This window comes from Juglans microcarpa x Juglans regia, chromosome 3D (assembly GCF_004785595.1).
Source record: "Juglans microcarpa x Juglans regia isolate MS1-56 chromosome 3D, Jm3101_v1.0, whole genome shotgun sequence".
Lineage (NCBI taxonomy): Eukaryota > Viridiplantae > Streptophyta > Magnoliopsida > Fagales > Juglandaceae > Juglans > Juglans microcarpa x Juglans regia.
In genome coordinates, this window is record NC_054598.1 from 10,679,454 (window position 1) to 10,698,141 (window position 18,688).

General features: G+C 35.0%; 3 protein-coding genes across 6 annotated transcripts; 2 read left to right on the forward strand and 1 right to left on the reverse strand.

Annotated features, from left to right (window-relative positions):
- Nucleotides 1-1,296: 1,296 nt before the first annotated feature.
- Nucleotides 1,297-5,236, forward strand: LOC121256310 (uncharacterized hydrolase YugF). Of its 4 annotated transcripts, none has more exons than XM_041157068.1 (10): nucleotides 1,297-1,572; nucleotides 1,674-1,768; nucleotides 1,847-1,944; nucleotides 2,062-2,111; nucleotides 2,192-2,287; nucleotides 2,435-2,524; nucleotides 3,064-3,156; nucleotides 3,306-3,401; nucleotides 4,627-4,692; nucleotides 4,887-5,236. In XM_041157068.1, exons 1-10 carry the CDS (start codon nucleotides 1,384-1,386, stop codon nucleotides 5,040-5,042), a joined length of 1,029 nt encoding a protein of 342 aa, XP_041013002.1. In that variant the 5' UTR covers nucleotides 1,297-1,383; the 3' UTR covers nucleotides 5,043-5,236. The 4 variants fall into 4 exon arrangements, with proteins under 4 accessions (XP_041013002.1, XP_041013003.1, XP_041013004.1 ...); XM_041157069.1 differs by having other exon boundaries at nucleotides 1,847-1,923; XM_041157070.1 differs by lacking the exon at nucleotides 2,435-2,524.
- A 1,621-nt stretch (nucleotides 5,237-6,857) lies between these two features.
- On the reverse strand, nucleotides 6,858-9,134 carry LOC121256311 (PLASMODESMATA CALLOSE-BINDING PROTEIN 3-like). Its single transcript, XM_041157072.1, has 4 exons — nucleotides 8,776-9,134; nucleotides 8,123-8,359; nucleotides 7,995-8,034; nucleotides 6,858-7,472 (listed from the first exon to the last, which is right to left on the reverse strand). Exons 1-4 carry the CDS (start codon nucleotides 8,825-8,827, stop codon nucleotides 7,205-7,207), a joined length of 597 nt encoding a protein of 198 aa, XP_041013006.1. The 5' UTR covers nucleotides 8,828-9,134; the 3' UTR covers nucleotides 6,858-7,204.
- Nucleotides 9,135-13,830: 4,696 nt separating this feature from the next.
- On the forward strand, nucleotides 13,831-14,391 carry LOC121255025 (secreted RxLR effector protein 161-like). Its single transcript, XM_041155322.1, has one exon. The coding sequence runs from the start codon at nucleotides 13,831-13,833 to the stop codon at nucleotides 14,389-14,391; it is 561 nt and encodes a 186-aa protein (XP_041011256.1).
- Nucleotides 14,392-18,688: the final 4,297 nt, after the last annotated feature.

An 18,688-nucleotide genomic window follows, 5' to 3' on the forward strand; every position in this document is an offset into this window, starting at 1 on the left:
TGACCAGTCCCCACACGAGGCGCATCTCCCCTCCTTTCTTGCTTATGGGCCTTCTGGACGATCTTGACCCATGCCCCCTGGGCGACCTGGGCCAGTCCGCTTCGGCCCAGCCCAGACCCAAGGGATTACTCCTCTCACAGGAATCTTGAAGCTAAATTCCAGATGCAGTTTCCTCTTTGTATCATCGTATACATGGAATTTTGGAAATAGATTTGTCAAGTTCGTTGAATTATTAATTAAGTAGATACAATATGGAAGGAAAAATTTTACTCATCATCCTCACACCACATTTAATTTTTTTTTTATTTTTTTTTCCCTTATTAAATGTGTGGTGTATGGATAATGAATAGAAAAGCTTAATTAGTCTAGAAAGAATAAAATAAGTGTGGTGTGTGATATGTGAAGATGATGAATTGCAAAACTCATATGAAAAATGATAGTTTATCCTCTCATTTTGCTCACTGGTTTTGACTGCTCATGCATATGTTGGGTTCATGAAACTTGGTTTGTTGGTATGTTGGCCTGATTTGATGATCTGACCCGACAAGGATCTGCTATTGGCCTAAGCATGCGCTACATGGCCTAAGCCTCATGGGTGTTAGAAAAATTTTTGATACTGTGTTGACTTGAGAAGCACCAAGCAGAAAGTTTACTCAATGTTCACTCGAGTTTCGCTCGACAGGTCGTTCGAGTAAATATCTAATAAAGAGTTTGCTCAAGGCACGCTCGGCACTCCGCTAGAGAGAATAACGCAGAAAAGTGAAAATTAGAGTTTCTGACATATAACACTATAAATATGCTTATTATGAATTGTGTGGTAAACTGAACAGTGAAATTTCACTCCAAATGTATTTTGTGATTCCTCAATATAATGAAATCTTCTGCAGCTTTATGGACGTAAGCACGTTATCGAACCACGTTAATTTTATGTCATGTGATTGATTTGCTTGTGTTTGTTTTGCTTTGTCTGTTATCGTTTTTCACAACATTGCCTTTTAATTTTTTTTTTAATAGTTAAGGAAGTGATTACTAATGTATTTATGTATTTTTCTTTTTCATATTTAAAATATTTTAAAAATACAAATAAATAAAATCAATTGCACTAGGACACGTCCCACCGTAAATGCTAAACAGCCGAGTAGTAGCGTCCACTATTTAGCGCGTTCTTCATACAGAAATTTCGAACGTAAGTAAATCAATGATAAATATTACAGATTTATTTATTTCTCAAAGTTTTAAATTTTAAAAATAATTTAAAAGAGCACTTTTAAATATCCCACCCTCAAATTTATTTAAGATTTTCTCTATGCAATCTATTTAAGAGCACCGCATTACCACAACCGCGCATTGCTTGTGCTCCTTCAATCCGGTACACCCACAAAGATGCTCGCCCTCTCACCCATCTCCGCACCGGCACCACCCCCAAAGCACACCAAGTGCAGAGCCCCAAAGTGTCTCGGAGTCTACTCCTCCCTAGCTGGGTTCCCTTCGTTCCTCCCCAAAGAAATCGAAAATATCAAAGACCCGTTTGCTCGTACGCTCGCCACCAGGATTGAGAGACTCCCCGTATCTGTAATCCTCACTCTCTCTGGCTTTCCTTTTGCTTTTTGAAAATTCGGTGACTAATTCGCTTGATATATTTGCGAATGCAATGTGGCTGCCGATAATTTCAGGTGAGCTTCTCGGATAATTGTATAATGAGTAGTTGCGTGAGGCCATTGATACGGAGCAAGACAAGTCCAGTGGTTCTTCTCCATGGTTTTGACAGGTCTTATAGCATTACCGTTTTCAGTGATTTGATTGCTTAATTTGTCTTTTGGGATCAACACTACATCTATTTTTTCAGCTCCTGTTTAGAATGGAGATACACGCATCCATTGCTCGAAGAAGCTGGTTTGGAGGCTTGGGCCGTGGACATTCTTGGTTGGGGTTTCTCTGATTTGGGTTTGTTTATATGCTAGTCTTCTTCTTCTTCATCTCTTTTGTTTTTGTTGGTGGTTCTTCTGCTCCTTTGGTGATTTGTAATGGGTTCTTCGTCTTTTTTTTTTTAATGCTTGTCAGAAAGGCTTCCACGTTGTGATGTGACATCCAAGCGCGAACACTTTTATCAGGTTTTAGTTCATGGTTTTCTTTTATCCTTGGTTTGCGTCTAAGAAATCATCATATTGGATTTGTCTCTTCTCGGGAACAGCTTTGGTACTCCTATATAAAAAAGCCAATGATATTGGTTGGACCAAGCCTAGGTGCTGCAGTTGCAATCGACTTTGCAGTCAATCATCCTGAAGCTGTGAGTACATTAGATGATTGAATTTATGCTTATAAAGCATCAATCCATTTAGTGAGAGATACAAGTTATGCTTTGTAAGAAGTTGCTATACTCGGTGCCTCTAACATTCTATGGAAGATCATTATTTCAAGTTCATTTTTCTTCCAGGTTGAAAAGCTGATTTTAATTGACGCAAGTGTATATGCAGAAGGCACAGGAAGTCTGGCAGATTTACCCAGAATAGTAGCATATGCCGGGGTGAGTCTTTACAAAAATCCTTAACTTCAGGCTACTAACAAGTCTAAATTATTTCCTCTATCAAAATTTATTTAAGGCAGCCACGATCCATATACATCATAATATGTTTGCTCATAGCCGAAGTCTAATCTATGTTATATCGTTTAATTAATGATTTTCCTTTGTATCAGTGATGTCTTGAATTGAATTATATATTCCTTTATACAGCATTTGGTCTTTGTTGCACATAACCTAACACCTTAATGACTTTCCCTAGTATTGCCACTATGCATCAACATCCGCTGATTTAGTGCTTAGCCTTGATCCTTTTGGTTGCAGTCCTGATGCGTTGTTTGGCTGCTAACACAGCACACCCGTTACCCCCACCCCAACAAAAAAAAAAAAAAAAATTATCCCTTTTTCTCCTGGAGGCAGGACAAGATATTCAATTATCTGTACTCACGGCAAGCGAAGAATTTGGACACCTTTTTCCTGCAACAGAATATTTCCCTTCTATTCTACCTTTTAGCAATGACTCTGGGTACTCTATTTTGGACCAGGTATATTTATTGAAGAGCATCCCGTTGCGCTTATATGCAAATTTTTTGACCTTCACTGGCATTTCGTTTAGTACCTGCTTAGATTGGACTAATGTGAGTATTTCCTCTCAATCAACGTATTTCTCTCTAATTGAATGAGGAAAAATTAAAATATCTATCATCTTGCTGGTTTTTTAACAAATGCATGGGGATGATGTGGTGGTGAACTTGAACTCTAATGATGTTCTTATTATCTTTTCTAGGTGGGCCGGCTGCATTGTCTATTGCCTTGGTGGGAAGATGCAACTGTGGATTTTATGATCAGTGGGGGTTACAACGTTAGTTCACAGATAAAGCAGGTATATGTGAAATTGTTTTGCCACTTAATTCAACCAGTGTTAGTGTCCTTCAGTTCTGGATATAGAATAGAGCCCTTGCCAGAGGATGATGGAGTAGGAAGAACACTTAAAACAGGGGAAAAAAACAATTTGCATATCAACAGAAGCTTTTTTGTGCACACGAAGGAGAACATCTCATGTGCTTGTTCATGAATGGGAGAACATTCAATTCAGGAGCTCATATATCCTTAATTTATTTTGAGGCATTTAATGTGGAATGCATGTTAAAAGCCTTTTTTTTTTTTTTTTTTTGCTTCTATGAGTTTTATGGCTTCTTTTTTATAGCACTAAAAAGGTTCAACTCATTATTTACTAAAAAAGAAAAAAGAAAACAACCCATACAGCTGAAAAAAGGGAAATATCCCATTATGATGGGTTTTAAACTTGTGTGATCATTGTAACTTTTTGGTGGTTCAAAAAATGGTTGGTAATGCCCTGTGGAAACTTATGAATGATCTCCAACAGGGGAAATATGATTGGCAAATGCAAGTCCCTAGCTTTCTTATCATGCATGTTAACTTCATGCTGCTTCTTCTCAACCTCTTTTTTGGATCCCAAGTTCCTTCAAAATTTGTTTTTTTTAATCAGTAAGTTCCTTTGAAATTTGTTCACAAAACAATATGTGGTTGGAGGGATTTTGGCCAATACAAAAGTTTAGTGAAGCTTGTGTTGGGTTCCTTGTGTGTCATCATGGGTGCTATATAGGCGTCATTCTTGTTCATTACAATTATCCAAAAGATATCTTACAGCCAGTGTGTGTGTGTGTGTGTGTGAGAGAGAGAGAGAGAGAGAGAGAGGGGGGGGGGGGGGGGGCGAGAGACCCAAGGAATGGATCCCGATAGGAGTTTTTCTACAGAAATGTGTGGGAATTAGAATTATCCAAAAGATACTTACAGCCAGTGTGTGTGTATGTGACTGAGAGAGAAAGAGAAGCGGGGGACAGAGACCGAGGAATGGATCCCGATAGGAGTTTTTCTATGGAAATGTGTGGGCATTAAGGAGCTGTAAGCTCTTTTTACTTATCTGGAAAAAAAAAAAAAAAAAGGTGCTGTAGGTTCCAGTCTTCCAGATGAAGATTTATAGGCATAGAACTTTGAGTCTCTCTTTTTATAATAATATCATCTCAAGTAAATGCCAAGAAGCTTTATACTCCCTTAAAACCTTATTTCTCGACTTTGTTTAACAGGTAAATCAGAAGACACTTATCATATGGGGTGAGAATGACCGGATCATTAGCAACAAACTTGCAGTGGTTAGTAAATTTTATGGATGAAGTATAGAATGCAACAGAAAGTAAGAACAAAAATGTTTGAAGGCATTCCAAACACGCACCGTGCCTGTCCGCATATTTTGAGCTCGTCTTTAATGACCTTTCGAGATTATAATGACAATTTCTTGATTCAGTTTGAATAACTGACTTGTTTGGTTATTTGATTCATTATTCAGAGACTGCACTGTGAACTCCCTAATGCAATTATACGGCAATTACCAGAATGTGGCCACCTTCCTCACGTGGAAAAGCCAAACTCAGTTGCAAAATTGATTCTAGAATATGTTCGGGAAGATTGCTATAAAGAGATGGAATGTGTTCCCCAACATTGAAGCTCCATTCTCAATCTCTTGCATAAATGACATAGAGATGGCTGTGCTGTTCACCCCAGATTCAAGATTTGGTAATGTAATTCTGGAACGAGATAATTTAAGGGCCATTTTGTAGAGTTATTTTTTTTTTAAGTTTGAACCATCTTTGTATTAATTTTCATTTCGTTTTATGGTTTGGTAATCATCTTTGTATATGTATTGCTGGTTCTAGAAACTTGTTCGCCATTGATATATAGGAATTTATATAAAAACTTATTCACGTTTATGAACAATAGTTAAGAGTTCTTCAAGACTAAGAGGACTGCTGTTTTCGTTGTTATAAATTCATATTTGGGGTACATGAAGTTTTCGTTTGTTTAAATGAGTTATTCGTTACCTTTTATGAACAGCATGGTGTTCACAAAAATAGGTCCTACTAGCATTAATAACTGTTGAGTCAGCATGGGAGATCTATGCTTGTCCGATGAAGCTGGACCACTACTCACAGCCCAAAGTAATGCACTTACACGCATACATCAGTAACTCGTTCGAGTTTTTCTCAATCAGATTCATTCTCTCTCTCTCTCTCTCTCTATATATATATATATGTGTGTGGTTGTAAAGTTGGTTGTAAAGTCATTTACAATTGAACGTAACTTTAAAAAAAAAGGTGAATAAATTTAAAACTTGTGAATAAATTATTATTTTTAATTGTGTACCTTAAAAGAAGTGCGTAAGACACAACTTAGGATTATAGCTAAGCATTACTCTATTTTTTATAGTAATTAGTAAAACATTTTTACATTTCAAAATGTTTCATGCTTACCTATAGACAGAAAATAGTTTCCATATAAAAAATATATATATATTTTTCTCATTGAATCATTACTTTCTTTCAAAGAGAAATTGTACACTTCTTATGTGAAAAAAGAAAATATTTTAGTCATAAAGGAATTCTATAAAAATAAATTTATAAATTGATATAATTTGACGTAATACATTAGATTCTATAAAGTCACATTAATTTATAAATTTATTTTGTATAATTTTTTTATAGACTATAATCTCTTTATATCTATATCAATTTAAACTTATAACCTAGCACATTCCTTTACAAGGCATTATTCAATTTGTAATTACGATATATTCAACTTGTAATCTTACGGCAGAACTCTCAGGTGTTTAACGAAACAGGTTGGTAGGTTGTTCACAAGTTCCTCTCAAGCTCCAAAAAAAGTAAGGGATATATGATATGCACCATCATTTTTTATATTAGATTTAGAAGGGCGAGCACGAAAAACTCAATTATTCTGCGCTGGTTCTGACACTTGTCCAAGTGAACTGAATGGCCCAGATTACAGATCACTTTTCCATCCCCATCTTAACCAAAGCCGACACCCTACGCCGATGCCGTACCACAGCTTTTCTCTACTTTATAAAACAACCAAAGGTCCAAAAGGTTCCATGGTATTTGTCTTTTATCCGATGGGGTGGGGACCTAAATTCATAACATAACAACATCGACCCTCCCTTTTGCCCAAAGTGACGAGCCGAATGGTCACAAAAAGCAAGCCCACAAAACGTGTTCAAATTAGATGAACTAAATTGCTCAAAATTAACAGTAACGGTAAAGGAATATAGTATGTGAGATAAAATAATTTTAGATGAATTAAATAAAATATTATTTTTTAATATTTTTATTATTTTAAAATTTAATAAAATAAAATTATTTATTATATTTTATATAAAAATTTAAAAAAATAAAAATTATAATGATAAGATGATTCGATTCGATTCCAAACAAACCAAAATGAAACTTGTTACATTGATGGATCATGGGGGTAATAAAATTTTTTTAAAATAATACTAACTCTCTAGATATACAAAAACATAAAAAAAAGGAAACATCTAAAAAGAAGAGATTAGGTTCTACCCCCAATAGCAGTCATATCACTCAAAAAAAGGAATCGAATTCCCCAGCTTTCTTCTCCACATAGAAGACACCCAAAAAAAATAAAAAAAACCTAGTGGGGTTTTGCCTCTATGATAACCAACGCACCCAATATCAAATTACATCATCTCTAGCTATCCCTTCTCCTGTCGTGGCAACATTTAATCCACACATCAACCCCACTAAATTATAACCCCTCCTCTCCCTCCTGTGGCTTGTTATGTTTTCCCCTTCAGCCCCACAGCAATACTGACAAGAAGGTCAGAGCAAGGGAGAAGAAAAGTAGATTAGTGCCACTTTGGAGAGCCACACCTTCATTGTCATTGATGCCCGTGGTGCCACTTCCTATGGGGCTGATTCCTGCGCCATACACCGTAGGAGTGGTGCCTGTGGTTGTAGACGTGGGCGTGGTGGTCGAGGAGGGCGTGGTGGTGGGTGTTGTTGTACTTGGTGTTGTGGTTGAGGGAGTTGTTGATGGGGTTGTGCTTGTACCTGCTTGGCTGAATAGACCAAAACAGCAAAACACATTATTAAGCCCGAGATCTGAATTTGTAACGAAAAAAAAAAAAAAAAACCTATAAAATATGAAGTACTTGTAATATGCAAAAATATTGGAGCCAACTCTACAAATAATACTACTTAAATTTATGTATAGCATGCAGAAGACATACGAAGCTGAGATCTGGGGAATGAGATGACAAATGCAGTTATGAAATATCAACATCGTGACAGCTCACAGGCCACAGTAGTAAGTAGGATGCAGGCCCTCAATTGTAAAGAAATCAATGAAAGATATGGAACTCTGAGGTACAACATCTGCTTTTCTGAATCACTGTTTAGGAATTACTAAACCATTTCGAGGAAGTAGTTATTAGTTTATTACTGGCAACTATTGTAGAACTGCCATTTAGGTTGTGTTTGAGCGTTGAACTTATTACTTTTTCGACTTTTATCTCAATCTAATTCGTACATTTCACTACGTGAGAAAGGGATCGAAAACACTCCCTGAATAAGAAGCATACCTGGAACTTGCAGGATAAACACAGTTGGCAGAAGCTCCAGCTGTGAATCGCCCAAAATAATGAAGATTGAAATCAGTAAAAGTATTTTACAGAGGATTGCAGGCCGAGAGTGTGAGAAAGGGACTTACTGGGGGCAGTTTGACTAGTGGTGGCAGTGCCTGAGAAATCACAGCTCCCTTGGGCTTGATTCTTCCTTTGGAAATAGCTGTTTACAGCATAGTCACAGTGATTCTTTACAGTGTTAGGATTGTAACAGGAACCACTTTGAGTGATGGGGCTACAGTCAGCTCCAGCTCCACAAGCATAATCCAGTGTCTTTTGAAGGGCTTGTGTATTCCCGTCTTTGCACACGCAATATGTAGCACCTGCAGAAGAAAATGAAAATATATAAATAATTTGTTTTTTTTTTTTAAAAAAAAAAAATCAGTCAGTTCATAGAACTCGCCACCCCCACCCCCACCCCCACCCCCAAAGAAAGGCAAAAGGAAATTATATATATAATAATAAATAAAAAAGAACAATAAATCGAGGAAAACAACAGTAGATACTCTCCAGCTCTATCTTGGCCATATGAGCAAAGAACAGGTGTTCTCATATATTAAGGCTTTCATCAGATATATAGTTAAGTCTGAGATTTAGAGCGACTAACAGGATAAAACCATCGCAAGATACGATGCACAACCATCCCAGAAGCCATAAGTTACAATAAAGATATACCTTCACAAACATAAGGATGGGAAACAGGGAAAGAGGAAAAAATACCCAAAATCCAGCTACTTACTTGACTGGCCAGTCAGGGCCAGGAAAAGCACCAGATATACAAGAACAGCCATGATTGATGCAAGATTGCAGCTGACAATTATACGAGAAAATAACTATCCTTTATGGGGAGTTAGTTGAGCTCAAGAGAGAGAGAGAGAGAGAGAGAGAGAGCTGAGGTTGTGGGTAGTGGAGATTTCTAGAGAAGAAGGGGGGAAGAGAGGGTGGGTAGTAGAGAAGCGAAGAGTGAGTGGATGTATCTGATAACCCTTTTTTATGTTTTTCACATCACAATTTTTTTTTTTTTTAATTTCTCAAATAAAACTTTACATTATAGAATTAATATAGTTGTGAGATGAATGTGGGATAGCGTGTTTTGGGGAAGTGAGCAAGCTGGAGCCTTTTGTCACGTATTTGACTGTTGGTGTCGAAGCTTTCAAACGGTCATAAACTCGTGGGGGGTGATCAAAATCTAACCCATCTGCCTGGATCTTTAACCAGGTTGGTACTCTGTTTTTTGGGGGCCTACCATTGGAGCGCTCTTTTCCGTGTGCCGCCACTGTGAGCTAGCATAAGTGCTGTGTTGTCCTCCTTTTATACTTTTATTCTTGTCCGAGCATCGGCATCTTTTCCATGCTGAGGTGAAAGAGCAATCTCATAGTTTGAATGGAGAGATAAGTTCAAATGGATTAAGATGATTTATAAATCATAAAATAAAAATTATATTATATTATTATATTTTATATAAAAATTTCAAAAAGTTATTTTAAAATTTAAAAAATTAAATTATTTATTATATTTTGTGTGTGAATTTAAAAAAATTGTAATAGTAAGATGAGATGAGTTGAAGTAAGTTTTGAATACAAATGAAGTTTGTAAATTTTAAAATATACACCATAAGTTTTTTTAGAAAAAAATAATCTTACTAATGAAAAATAATTTTTTATAAGTATTTTTTTAAAAAAAATATTTTTTTATAAAAATTTGCAAAAAATTTATTCATTCAAAATTTATATAAATAATTTCTTGACCTGAAATAGGTAAATAGCTACTCTCCTAAAATTATCAAATAATAAAAATAATATATCACACTCTCATTTTATTTTGATTATATTAAGTAGTATGTGGCACATTCATCACCATTAAATGATAAAAAAATATACAATAAACGATTATTTAATTGTGATAAATGTGTCACATTGTGAATATTGTGTCAACTATTTTACCATCTCCACTTTATTACACTAACATTTGTATATGCAGATTATTAAAGGTTGGGACATTTGGTGATATGCAGTGGCACTTATCTGATAGGCAGAGGAAATACATGTGCTACTCACGTGAGCACCCTTTGGCCTTCTGCGAATAATAACTGCTGGATCAAAGACACGTGCAACCATCTCTTATATATATATATATGTGTGTGTGTGTGTTTTCCCGTGTTAGGGTTACGGGCTGCTTTTACATTTTTGAGCAATTGGTTTTTTTCTTTTGCCGTTTTGAGAAAGAAAGATGAGAGCTTTTGTACAGAGGGAGAGAAAAGCTAGGGTTTACTGAGGGAGAAAGGAAAGTTGTGTTGAGGCTTGTATTTGGCTCAATATTAGCTTGATCCTGTGTACATACATTGGCTTTTGAAGATTGCTCAATAAAGAATGATCTCTGAGGCTGTTCCTGCCGTGGATGTAGGCCATTAGGGCCGAACCACGTAATCTCTGTTTGTATTTCTTATTCTTTACTTCTTTATTGTTTCTTGTTGATCCATTTGTTGTTGTTGTTATTCTTGATGATTTTATCTCCGATTCTTGTAATTTCTTGACCGAGTCTTTCTTCGAAGTTACTGAGTTCTAAGAACAAAAGGGGGACTCTGCTTGTGTGTATCACAATTGGTATCAAGAGCTTAGGTTAAATGGGGACCACGAAGTTTGATGTTGAGAAATTTACAGGGCTTAATGACTTTGGATTATGGAGAATAAAGATGAGAGCTCTATTAGTCCAACAGGGCTTACAGGATGCTCTCACCTTTGGAAAAATGGGCTCTTCCTCGAAAGAGAAAGGAAAGGGAGAAGTCCAGAAGGACATTCTCCAAAAGGCCCACAGTGTACTTATTTTGTCTTTAGGAGATAAAGTGTTGAGGGAAGTAGCAAGTGAGGAATCTGCTGCTGGTATCTGGTTAAAACTAGAACACCTATATATGACAAAATCCCTAGCTAACAGACTTTGCAAGAAAACTAGGTTATATACTCTTAAAATGACTCCTGGAACCCCAATAGGGGAACATTTGGATACTTTTAATAAAATTATATTAGACCTATCTAATATAGATATTAAGGTGGAGGATGAGGATCAAACAATCCTCTTGCTGAGTTCTTTGGACTCATCATACCAGAACCTTAAGGAAACTATGATGTATGGTAGAGACACCTTATCTCTAGATGAAGTGCAGTCTGTGCTTCATGCTAGGGAATTACAAAATCAAGAAGATACCAAACGAGAACATGGTAAGGGCTTGTCTGTTAGGGGAAGACCAGAAAAGAAAGGCAAGAAAAATAAATTAGACTTTAAGAAAGGAAGGTCTAAGTCTAAAGGGAAACAATTAAAGTGTTTTCTATGTCACAAAGAAGGACATTTCAAGAGAGATTGTCCTGATAGAAAAACTCATGTAGGAAACAAAAACAAAGAAGATGGGGATGTAGCAGTGGTGTTAGATGGGTATGAAAGTACTGAGGTACTAAATGTATCTGAGGTAGGGTCTGAAAAAGAGTGGATTTTAGATTCTGGCTGCTCTTTTCACATGTGTCCCAATATGGACTGGTTTGAAACCTTTACTGTTTTAGATGGTGGACATGTAATTTTAGGAAATAATAAATCCTGTAAAATCATGGGAATTGAGTGTATAAGACTAAAATTACATGATGGATTGGAGAGACTTTTGAGGGAAGTCAGATTTATACCTGACTTAAAGAGAAATTTGATTTCTCTTGGCACACTTGATAATTCAGGTTACTCTTTTAGGTCTGAAGCATGGGTCCTGAAAATTACTAAAGGTTCACTCACAATTATGAAAGGGGAAATTAAAAATGGCCTTTATACTTTAGTTGGAAAAACCATTGTGGGGGAAGCATCCCCTGTACAGAATGTCATTGAGAATAAATCTGTGCTTTGGCACAGGAGATTAGGGCATGTTAGTCAAAGAGGACTTTTAGAATTACACAAACAAGGCTTGTTGACTGATGCTGGTTTGGAAAATTTACCTTTCTGTAAAGACTGTGTCTATGGAAAGGCAAAAAGGGTTAGTTTTAAAAGGGCAACTCATATGACTACTCAGACCCTTGATTATGTACATTCTGATCTTTGGGGACCTTCTAGAGTAGCATCTCATGGTGGAGGGAATTATTTCCTCTCCATCATTGATGACTACTCTAGGAAGGTATGGATTTACATTCTCAAACACAAGAGTGACACTTTTAAGACCTTTAAGGACTGGAAATCCTTAGTTGCGAATCAGGTAGACAGGAAACTAAAAATCCTAAGAACTGATAATGGGTTAGAGTTTCTGTCAACAGAGTTCAATAATTTCTGTCAAAAGGAAGGGATCCTAAGACACAAAACTGTGAGGGAAACTCCCCAACAGAATGGTCTTGCAGAAAGGATGAACAGGACTATTCTAGAGAGAGTGAGATGTATGTTATCTAATGCTGGGTTACCTAAAACTTTCTGGGCTGAAGCTGTTGTAACAGCAGTCCACTTAATTAATAGGTGTCCATCTTCTGCCATAGGTTTTAAAACACCACAAGAAATGTGGACTGGAAAACCACCTAGTTATGATTATCTTAGAATTTTTGGATGTACAACTTATGCACACTCAAAAACAGATAAGTTAGATCCTAGAGCTCTTAAGTGTATTTTTGTAGGATACCCTGAGGGTGTTAAAGGGTATAAACTATGGTTAGATGAACCTGGTAGACATAAATGTATCATCAGCAGGGATGTGGTCTTTAATGAATCCCAAATGGCTCGAGTTCATAAAGAAGAGATAGATCAAATACCTAGTGTCACTGGAGGAAATGTACATGTTGAGGTGGAGAGAGCAAACACCTCAACAGAACCTAATACTGGGCAAATCAGTAACTCTGAGGATCCTACTTCAGAGGACTTAGAAAAACCAGGGTCTGACTCTTACATTTTGGTAAGAGACAGAAAGAAAAGGGTTATAAAACCACCTCTAAGGTATGGTCAAGCTGAACTTACAGCTTTTGCTTTGACTGTTGCGGATGAGGTTGTTTATCAAGAACCAAGAATCTATAAAGAGGCTATTTCTAGCAAGGATGCCACTAAGTGGATACTTGCTATGCATGATGAAATGGAGTCTCTTAATAAAAACAAAACCTGGGAACTAGTTACCAAACCTAATGGGGTTAGGCTAGTGGGATCTAAGTGGATCTTTAAAAGAAGGTATACCAGGGGTAGAAGGTACTAGGTTCAAGGCAAGACTAGTGGCTAAAGGTTTCACTCAAAGAGAGGGAATAGATTTTAATGAGATATTCTCTCATGTGGTTAAGCATAGTTCCATTAAATTACTTTTGTCATACATTGCATATCATGATTTGCACTTAGAACAGCTGGATGTAAAAACTGCTTTTTTACATGGAGAATTAGAGGAGGTTATTTACACGCAACCCCCTGAGGGGTTTATAAAAGACATTAACACTAATCAAGTTTGTTTACTTAAAAAATCTTTATATGGTCTAAAACAATCTCCTAGACAATGGTATAAAAGATTTGATAGTTACATGCTTGAAAATGATTTTAAAAGAAATTGTTATGACAGCTGTGTTTACTATAAAGATGTTAATGGAACACTATTATATCTGTTACTGTATGTAGATGATATGTTAGTGGCTTGTAAAGACCCTGTTCTAATCAAACAGACTAAGTGCATGTTGAAATCTGAATTTGACATGAAGGAACTAGGACCTGCTAGTAGAATTTTAGGAATGGATATTATAAGAGATAGGTAGAGGGATGTCTGTACCTATCTCAGAAAAATTATTTCTCTAAAATTCTAAAAAGATTTGGTATGGACCAAGTTAAACTTGCAAGCACACCTTTGGGTCAGCATTGCAAGTTGTCCACCAGTCAGACCCCAGAATCAGAATTAGAAATAGAATTTATGCAACAAATTCCCTATGCTAACATGGTGGGAAGTGTGATGTATGCAATGGTCTGTACAAGACCAGATCTTACATATGCTATCAGTGTTGTTAGTAGGTTTATGAGTAATCCTGGTAAGGCACACTGGCAAGCAACTAAATGGTTATTAAGGTATATTTCTGGAACTACTAATCTGGGCCTGAAATATGGATCAAATGTTAAAAAGGGTTGTGAGTTAGAGGGTTTTGTAGATGCTGATTATGCTGGTAATGTGGATACCAGGAAATCCTTAACAGGATATGTTTTTACTGCATATGGGGGGGCCATTAGTTGGAAATCAAACTTGCAATCTGTTGTGGCCTTGTCAACCACTGAGGCTGAGTACATAGCTTTGACTGAGGCTATAAAGGAAGCCATGTGGCTAAATGGTATATCACATGAATTAGGTATATTTAAAGGAAATATTACTGTACATTGTGATAACTAGAGTTCTATATATTTGGCTAAAAATCAAGTATATCATGAAAGGACTAAGCATATAGATATTATGCTTCATTTTGTAAGGGATGTAATTGAGTCTAAGGAAGTTGAAGTGGAGAAGATCCCAACTGAGGAAAATCCCTCAGACATGATGACTAAATCCCTACCAGTGGCAAAGTTCAGACACTGTCTGAACTTAATTAACATGCAGACTGTTAAGGATCCCTAATAGAGGGACATTGCAGGAACAGCCAAGATGAGAGTAGGATAGAAGTGATGGGTATAATATTGTCAAGGTGGAGAATTGTGAATATTGTGTCAACTATTTTACCATCTCTGCTTTATTACACTAACATTTGTATATGCAGATTATTAAAGGTTGGGACTTTTGGTGATATGCAGTGGCACTTATATGATAGGCAGAGGAAATACATGTGCTACTCACGTGAGCACCCTTTGGCCTTCTGCGAATAATAACCGCTGGATCAAAGACACGTGCAACCATCTCTTATATATATATATATATATATATATATATATGTGTTTTCCCGTGTTAGGGTTACGGGCTGCTTTTACATTTTTGAGCAATTGGTTTTTTTCTTTTGCCGTTTTGAGAAAGAAAGATGAGAACTTTTGTACAGAGGGAGAGAGAAGCTAGGGTTTACTGAGGGAGAAAGGAAAGCTGTGTTGAGGCTTGTATTTGGCTCAGTATTAGCTTGATCTTGTGTACATACATTGGCTTTTGAAGATTGCTCAATAAAGAATGATCTCTGAGGCTGTTTCTGCCGTGGATGTAGGCCATTAGGGCCGAACCACGTAATCTCTGTTTGTATTTCTTATTCTTTACTTCTTTATTGTTTCTTGTTGATCCATTTGTTGTTGTTATTATTCTTGATGATTTTATCTCAGATTCTTGTAATTTCTTGACCGAGTCTTTCTTCGAAGTTACTGAGTTCTAAGAACAAAATGGGGACTCTGCTTGTGTGTATCACACACATCATACTTATTAGGATGAAAGTGTGATGGTAGTATAGTGTATAGAATTTTCTTAAAAATAATAATGATACATTTATAATTCTTTTATAATTATTTTACGGTTTATTTTTAAAATAAAATAATTTTATTTCATTAAAAATAAATTTTAATATTATAAAATTAACTTTCATCATTTCACGTAAGTTATAAAACAGTGCTAAGATTATCATTTACTTAAAAAAAAAAAAAAAAAAAAAAAAAAAAAAAAAAAAAAAAAAAAAAAAAAACCACCTCGTCTAAAAAGGGTTTAATTCTCTTGAGCAATGATCATGCATTAATTAGCCCCAACCACCCTTGAGTTATTGATGCAAACTAAATAACTAACTCCAAATCTAAAGGTTTTCACACGTTGTTACTGGAATCAGTGTTTTGTGTACGAGAATAGCCGTACATCAAATTTTTTTCATACTTTTAATGTAATATTAAATAATTAAAAAAATATTTATATTTTCTAATTCAGCCAAAAACTCGAGAAAATAACTTTTTCTTTGGGTGAAAATAGGTAACATAAATGCACAGTATCAAAAAAAGCCAGAAACATCCTTTACATGCCAGCTGAAGAATTTGCTAGAAAACAGCTAAATTATATATATAAAAAAAAAAACAATTTAGAAATGAAAAAGGCGTGAACAAAACAATATGATCAATGATCACCTGCTCTTCATTTTTTATTGTAAATTCTTTAAATTCAAATACATTTTTTTAGAGAAATTTTAGGTCTCAGTTACTATTTATTTTCTCATCTTATATCTATAATTTTATTTTTTATAAGATGTGGAGATATTTTTTATAAAATGTAAATATATTTTTTATAAAATATGTTATGTAAAATAGTGAATAATAACTGATATACAGAATTTCTCTTATAAAAAATCATGCTTTTGAATCTTTAGCTTTAGAGTACGTTTGGATGTTAAAGTGAGTTGAGTTGAGTTGATAAAATATTAGTTGTAACGATGAATTGAGATAAATTGAGAGAAGTTATGGATCCAAACGAAATCTTAGTCTTTAAATTCAAAAACAAATATTTATGACGTAATTTTTATTTTCTTTTAGGTTCAAGTACAAGTATGACCAATAAAGCAATATTGTCAAATAAGTACGTTTTACATATTAAAAATTATGTACCCATATATCGTGTAGATTTGAAAAAAAAAAGTTGAACTTTTGTCTTCTTTAAATTCTTACCTTTTTTTGTTTGAATCTGGTCACCAAGCTTTCAAATCTAAAAAACTAAGACACAGCTTAACCCATCGTTAAGATTAGATTGTCAGTTTAACGGTTGGATTTAGAAGGGATAAATTACCAAGAAAGTGGAAATTTGGGATGACTTTAATGAAGGCTCTAGAGTCGTTTTGTGAGATGAAATGAAATAAGATAAGATATATTTAGATCAGTTAAATAAAATATTATTAGAATATTATTTTTTTAATATTATTATTATTTTAAAATTTCAAAAAATTGAATTGTTTATTATATTTTATGTAAAAATTTAAAAAAATTATAATAATAAGATAAAATGAGATAATTTCTATATTTAAACATATCCTTAATAGTTTAGCACTTATATTGCAAATGTGCACCATCATCGACATATTGCAAGCGACATGAATACATGCACATGCATTAAAATCAATTATGACTTGATCAACCTGCCGATATATTCACTGAGGGTCAATCTTCGGCTCGATCTCTCCTCTCCTCTAAAATCTAATGTCAGGCTTTTACATGAGCAACTTTACATAAATATGAATGCGGTAATAATGGGAGAATAAGTCGATAATCATTTGTTATCGAGAAAACATGAGAAAGCACATGGCAATGAGAGCTTTTAGCATGTTTTCGGTGGAACCCAAAAGATAAAAACACACTCGGAATTATTCTTTGAAATTCTTTGGTTGCTTTTGGATCACTTTTATTTTATGAGTCTCTAAAGTCTTTGATTGGGGCTTTGAAAATTTGAAATTCCTCTCAACAGAAATAAACAATGGACCACAATCACACACCATGTACTGTAGATGCCCTCCCTGCCTCTCCTTGGACACGCGTTGATATTAAAGTTTTGAATATCATACCGGATATTGTATTGGTTAAGGAATTGGAATGAAATTTTTCAATATCGATATCATTTTGTGTACTGTTTCGAAATAGTCGATATATGAATAGATTATATATAAGTACATATATATAAATTATAAATAATTTAGTCTGAATTGAGGATTAAAAAATAAACTTATAGTTTGAAAAAATGAAAAAAAAATTAAAGGTCGAAATACAGGTCAGTACAGACCGAAATATAAGATGATACGAAATATATATAATACATGTACCGGACCAGTAGCCAGTACGACATATACCAACCAGTACGGTATGATATTTAAAACGATGATTTATATCGGATATATTTGGAAACATTATTATTATTATTTATAAATAATTTATTATTATTTACAAATTATTTATTAGTATTCATAAATTATTGTATTACAATTCACAAATAATTTGAAATTCCAAATGGCGTGTGGATATTAAAATATTATCAAGGTATATTAAATACATTAATTGATTTAAAAGTTATCACGTCAAATAATAATAATAAAAAAAAAGGAATTAATATTTAATAGTTTTGTTTTATAGTTGACGTGGTCTCATAACGCACCGACGTTGTTGGGACCAAGATCAGCGTATTAATTCAGTGAATTTTTCAGGTTTCGTAAAAAATTTGTCATGTCTACCCAAACTTTCTTGCTACATAAATAATTTAAAAGATGGGTCGGTGGCTCGAATAGGCTATGAAATTGTAGGCAGAATAAAAGTGCCTTACTATATGATTGCTGCAACACATCCAAACATCGTCTAATTATGTGTATTATTTCTTCTTAGGCTTGATTATCGTGTCACTGTCACTTTTGTTGCCAACTCTTTCGCTTGTGTACAAACTCCTCTGGGCCTACCACGGTACCCACCATACACCCAATTCCACCTGTCTGGTTTTATTTAAACATATATATGTTTACGTATTAAGATAAAAGAATAAAAATGATAAATCATATATTGATTAGATAAATATATATAGTTTAAAATTTTGATGTAGAATTTCTCTTTTTAACCGGTATCAAACGAAATGACTCAATGAGATACCTCTTATCCAAACTCAGGCCCATTTCACAATTCGCAGGAGGCAGATCGAGGTTTGGGCTCACGAGCATGGCAAAGCCTTGCCCTTTCCAAGGCTCGAATGGCAAGGGCCTGTCTCTCTGAATTTTGTA